The 6,200-nt window shown below is 40.5% G+C and overlaps 1 protein-coding gene across 1 annotated transcript; it reads left to right on the top strand.

Moving 5' to 3' along the window:
- The first annotated feature begins 4,901 nt into the window (after nt 1-4,901).
- Nucleotides 4,902-5,993, top strand: LOC130293311 (olfactory receptor 1G1-like). Its single transcript, XM_056541840.1, has one exon. The coding sequence runs from the start codon at nt 4,902-4,904 to the stop codon at nt 5,853-5,855; it is 954 nt and encodes a 317-aa protein (XP_056397815.1). The 3' UTR covers nt 5,856-5,993.
- Nucleotides 5,994-6,200: the final 207 nt, after the last annotated feature.

Below are 6,200 nucleotides of genomic sequence, written 5' to 3' on the forward strand. Positions count from 1 at the left end.
GCTGGTTTCCTCCCCTAGGGAGTTGCTTCCTTCATTACACACCGTAATTGTTACTATCACGACCCGTGCACCTGGCCAGCTTGGGACTATGGAAAGGATCATCTTGTCTTTTGTTTGTATACCTATAAATGTATGATTGATGATGAATCTGGCAGCCAGGCAAGCCAAGGAAGTGCTGCAATCTGGCAGAGACATTCCTGGGAAACCCTTGCTATGTGTTGGCGACCATTATCCTGCAGAAAAATTCCAATCGGGAGCCCTGCACATATCACTAAGCTGTTAGTGTCCTTCGTATAACTACTAGGGGTCACTGACTGTCGGCGTTTAAATGTCTAGCCGATCAAGAGAAGTAAATCGTCAGCACCGTGATTGGCCTGGCACTCCCGTCTCCTGATTGGCCTGGCACTCTTGTCTCCTGATTGGCCTGGCACTCTTGTCTTCTGATTGGCCCACCTGCCCTACCTTCTGTTGTGATCAGTAGCTCTCCACCGAGCAGGGCTGGTTGTCATAGTGGTATCAAGATACTCCAGGTGGCACCTTACAAGGGATTGAACATGGCGTGGCAGCGCAGATGGGTGAGTTCCTAACAAACTGCTGTTGAACGTTTGCAAATACTTGTAATGAGTCTAGTACATTGCTGTTGAGTAATTATAGTCCTCTGATATTTGCTGAATAGTTTTAATGGGGTTACATTTAAGGATTTATGAGTGAGGAACTTCCTGTTTAAGGTTGTGCCATAGGCTTGCATGGGACTTCCACAAATCCGTAGATTGAACACCCGTAGTCTTTCTCAAGTGTTGGGCTTGGACTGCAGCACGAAAATTTAAGCACATGTCCTACCTCCTGAGCCATCACTGGAGTGGCACTTTATATGAATGTTGTTTTTATGTGTCTACAATATATTCTGAATGAGCAAGAATTCCTATGTGCTGGATTTCATACTCTTTGCGTTGGTATACTCTGAATGATCGCCATAGCTTCAACAAATCCTACAGTAGCAATGTCTCTGGCTCTAGTGAAGCAAAAAATGGGAGGCGCTAGCTACTTCCTATCTCGCTGAACTACTAATGTGAGATTTCACGATTCAGTTTAAATGATCTGCACACTGACAGGAATCAGAGGGTATGTTTCTCTTCATCGTGTGAGTTAACATCCAGAATAAGCCCAACTTACCTCCGGTTTATTTCCATTCACTGATTAGGTTGAATGATGCTAACAAAGTAAGGCTGCATTCACACTATGTTTCGTCCTTACGGTGATCTGATCCAGCTGGGTGATGGGAAAACCGGGTGCTCCCGTATCCCAGCCGGACCCGGCCCCCATCTAATTGAATGAGCCGACCGGAGTCAGATGGTGACTCCGGTCGGCTCATTTTCGCCCCGTATCCAGTTTTCTGATATGTGGTATGCTGTGGTTTTCAGCCCGGCCAGAAAACCGGATATGGGGTAAAAATGAGCCGACCAGAGTCACTATCTGACTCCGGTCAGCTCATTCAGCTCTCCCCGTATGGACGAAACGTACTGTGAATGCAACCTTAAGGAAACAAGAATTTATCTTTCTTGGAGTTACCGACCACAGACCAATGTAAGTGACGCTTTTTGTTTTAGTGCTATTGATCTGTGTGTTTTGTATGGTGGGAAATCTCTGTATCATATGCCTTTATAAAGCTCTACCCACCTCTCTACACACCTATGTATTCTTTTCTCAGTAATTTCTCATTCCTGGAGATTTGATACACTGTGTTCACCACTCCCAAGATGCTCTTCAGCCTAGAAATGGGAAACAAAGAGATTTTCTTTGCAGAATATATCACAAATGTACGTCTTCAGCTCTTACTGTTTTCCGTCATGACGTACGACTGGTATATCGCCATCTGCAGTCCATTACACTTTGTAGTAAGCATGAGCAAAATAATCTATTGCTTACTAGCAAGATCCTGCTGGGCCAGTGGATTTGGTATGCAGCCATTTACACCCTCATCATGTTGACCTTCATTTTCTTCTGTGGGCAGGCAGTGATGGACTACTAATACTTCTAGCCAGGCCTTGTGATGCCGTTGCATGTGCTTACATAGAGCTGTAATTCCTAAACTCAGACTCGGGCTATGCCTTACTTTCTCCTTGTCCACCCCCCCCCCCAGCACATCCACTATGATGCCTTACAGTATCCCCTCCACACCTACCACCACCAGTCTCGCTAGTGCTATGCTCAGCCACTGCATTCCCCTCCACAACCTCAGCAACACTCCAAAGGCTGAGCATAACACAGCTCATGGCTAGTGCTATCTTTCTGCTCAACACTGGGCAGAGGGGAGGAGTGATGACAGAGATGATGGAACATTTCCACGGTGCCATGTAACAGTAGATGATGAGGAATCCACTAACAGCTGGCTCACTGTCATATCATCAGACTCCTCTTCCTCCTCCTGACAAGACTTTGAATCAACCAGTCCACAAGGGCCGTACTATCCTCCCAAACCACAAAACACCTGAAAGTCAGTGAGAGCCTTTGTTTGCAGATGATGATGCTGCTGCTGCTGCTACTTCCACCAGGCACCTAGCTGCTGCTGGAACCTGTACTGTTGCCGGTACTGCCACCAACATTCTTACTGGCAGGGGTTTTCTGTCCTTTACCCGGTCCAACAAATTTCAGTCTCAACGCTAACAATGCATATTTTGGTACACCCAGCTACAAATACTATGTTTGTTTTGTTTTTTAAAAAATTTTTTTATCAAACCCATAACATACTCGTCACTTAGTCTTAGATCCCTATTGTACATTCACTCTTAAGCTTTTAATTTTTATGTATGTTAAACCCAGGTCTCTGAGCCAAGACTGGCAAAGTTCAAACGCTCTGCAGGCCATAATTTCTCCTAAGTTCTGAGCAAGGCTTGGCTCACTTGTCTCTAATGCAGACATAAACATAATGCAATAAAGTCATTAAAATTTCTTCAGCTTTTTGCATTGATTTTTTATTTTTAAGAACTTTGAATATCAATTGATTAATTTCCCAGCAGGAAAGTCATTTGTGTTATTGTTGAAGTCTCTGGGGCCTGGCAGATCGGCTTTAAAACATGCACAATCACACGAATTTGTCTTAAAAGAAAGAAGGAGAACAAAAGAGCAGAACGTGTATAATGTTTGTGCTGTGATGATCCTGCTGAACAGCTGGTGCACACGGGATACAAGTGATACATTACAATGTATCCTATGTGGCAGTTTGTATAGGCAAATCAACTAAAAGTGTTTTTGTTTTTTTGTATATTTTTTTACATTTTAGTGATTTTTTTAAAATCATTTTTATTACCGAATTTCGCTTTTTTTTTATTTTTTTTGTCTAAAAAGATTTTGCTTTTTAAATGAGAACCATTCAAGTGTTCAAAATACTTTAAAGAGCAATACTTAGGTGATATAAAGTTCTTACATTTATTTATTTTTTTAAATATGTTTAGCTTAGACCATCATTTGGTTTAACCTTTTTTGCATTTAAATTTTTCCTCTTCGCCTTCTAAGAGCTATAACTCTTGATTTTTCATCCACAGATCCATATGAGGGCTTGTTTTTTTTTTTGTTTTTTTTTGCTCTACCAATTGTACTTTGTAATGAGACCTTTCATTTTACAATATAAAGTATGGCACAAGCAAAAAAAATATTTGTGGCAAGAAATAGAAAAGAAAACTTTTTGGGGAGGTTTTGTTTTTATGCAGTGCACTTTACGGTAAAACCGACATGTTTTTTATTCTGTGGGTCAATACAATTAAAATGATACCCATGGTTACACGCTTTTCTATTGTATTGTTTTTTTTTTTTTTTTTATAATTTTAAATATTAAAATATTTAAAATATATATTTAAAACTACCTTATACTGACCCTTTTTTGCTTATCTGACTTTGATCAGTTTTAATTTACTTTTTTCCGATTATGTAATGTGATCTAAATTCAGCTATATTGGACTTTGGTATTATTGTATGTTTAGGCCGTTCACCGTACAGGATCATTAACTTTATATTTTAATAGTTTAGTAATTTCTGCACGCTGCGATAACAAATATGTTGATTTATTTTTATTTATTTATTTTTGTAAAATGGGAAAATAGGGGGATTTAATTTTTTATTGAGGGAGGGGCGTATTCACATTTTTTAAAACTTTTTTTTAAATGTAACTCTTTTTTTTTGTTTCCTTTGGGGATTATTTATTTTTTGATTGCTAATACTGCTAGGCATAGCACTGATCAGTAATATCGCTGATTTGTTTCTAAGGTCTGCCAGAAGGCAGACCAGAAGAGAAGATCACTGAAGCGGCCCTGGAGGCAGGTATGGAGACTATTGGGCACCATCTTGACTCATTGGACCCCCATGATTGTGCTGTGGGTGGTCCGAGGGGTCTCTGTAAGCCTCTCTAACACTTTAGATGCCGTGATCAGTATTGATCATGGCATCTGAAGGGTTAAGGGCTGGCACAGCAGCTAGGACCCGCAGTCTATGAAGTGAGCGCAACTCCTGCGCTCACTGCATAGATCGTATGTTTACGCCCTGCATCCTCTAGGGGTTAATACAGATCTTATAGAAGCCTTTGGGCCCCAAATTGGAATCATTTAACAAACTTGCTATTGTGTCTAGATCAGTGTTTCCCAACCAGGTTGTCTCCAGCTGTTCCATCCTTGTTGGGAAAACATTCGTCTGAATATTGCTTTTACATACTTTTTAGGATGCCCCATGGGTTACTTCGATTCCCATTCTCAAAATATAGTTAGTGCCAGATGTTTCTTTTTTTTAATGATTTTTTATAAATATTTGATCACGTTTTATAATTTAACCTGATTTTACCAAATTTTATAATTATACCGTTTACTAGTTGTTAAATGTTATTTTTATAAATTTTTTCTTGCAGAAGATAAATAATGGTTAGTAACGGTTCAGTGACGGAGTTCATTCTCTTCGGGTTTCCGGCTATAATCTCGGTGCAAGCTACGTTATTTTATGTATTTCTTATGTTTTATGTCTTGACTCTTAGCGGAAATTTCCTCATCGTTGTTGTAACGTTGGCTTCTAAGGCCCTTCACAGTCCGATGTATTTTTTCCTTGGGAACTTGTCTGTTCTTGAGATTTGCTACATGTCCGTCACCATTCCGAAAATGCTTCTTAACTTCTTATTGGAGACCACCAACATTTCATTCAATGCCTGTGTAGCCCAAGTGTATTTTTTCATTGCACTCGGCAGCATAGAGTGCTCTTTGCTTGCTGTAATGGCTTACGACCGGTACGTCGCCATATGTATTCCTTTACAGTATGTTCTGGTCATGAACACTAACACGTGTATAGCATTGGTCTGTGGCTCCTGGATCAGTGGCTTTCTTCATTCCATGGTCCACACCATCTCTACCTTTCAGCTACCCTTCTGCTCCTCGAACAGGATAGACCAGTTCTTCTGTGACATCCCTCCGCTGCTGAAGGTGGCTTGTGGCAGTAAGTTGGCCAGCGTGGTGGTTCTTTTTACCGTAGGAGGAGCTTATGGATTCGGTTCGTTACTTATGACTGTAATTTCCTACATCCATATTATTTCCACCATTTTGAAAATCAAATCTACGGAAGGGCAGAAGAAGGCCTTCTCCACCTGCACGTCCCATCTCACTGTTGTAACGTTATTCTTTGGGACGTCATTTTCTGCCTATTTGAATCCGACGTCAAAGTATTCCTCGGAAGAAGTAAAACTGGTTCCTGTGTTTTATGCAGTTGTTACGCCTACGCTAAACCCTATAATATATACACTGAGAAATAAGGAGTTTAAGAACGCATTTAGGAAAATTATAGCAATTGTTAGAAGTTATGATAAAGATTGTGGACATGTCCATTAATATTGAAAACCTGAGATACAAATCATGCTAACCCTTGACATTTGCATCACTCTAACAATTCGGAAAACACCTTGTGAATAAAATGTTTATCTTCTAAGTGTACCGGTCATTATCAACAACTTTCTATATAATGTAGATAATAACATTATATGTATGTTTGTATTATACAGTGGTTAAAAATGTTTGTATATTTTTGTCCCTGCAGCTATTGCCTGTGTGTATGTCTAAAGTGACCAGATAAAAGAAGTGAGGGTGGTCATGCAGCGCTCTGTACACCGAGGACAAGCAGGGTTCTTTGCACTGAGGACAAGCGGGGCTCTGTACACTGAGGACAAGCGGGGCTCT

The sequence above is a fragment of the Hyla sarda genome, chromosome 10, assembly GCF_029499605.1.
Source record: "Hyla sarda isolate aHylSar1 chromosome 10, aHylSar1.hap1, whole genome shotgun sequence".
NCBI lineage: Eukaryota > Metazoa > Chordata > Amphibia > Anura > Hylidae > Hyla > Hyla sarda.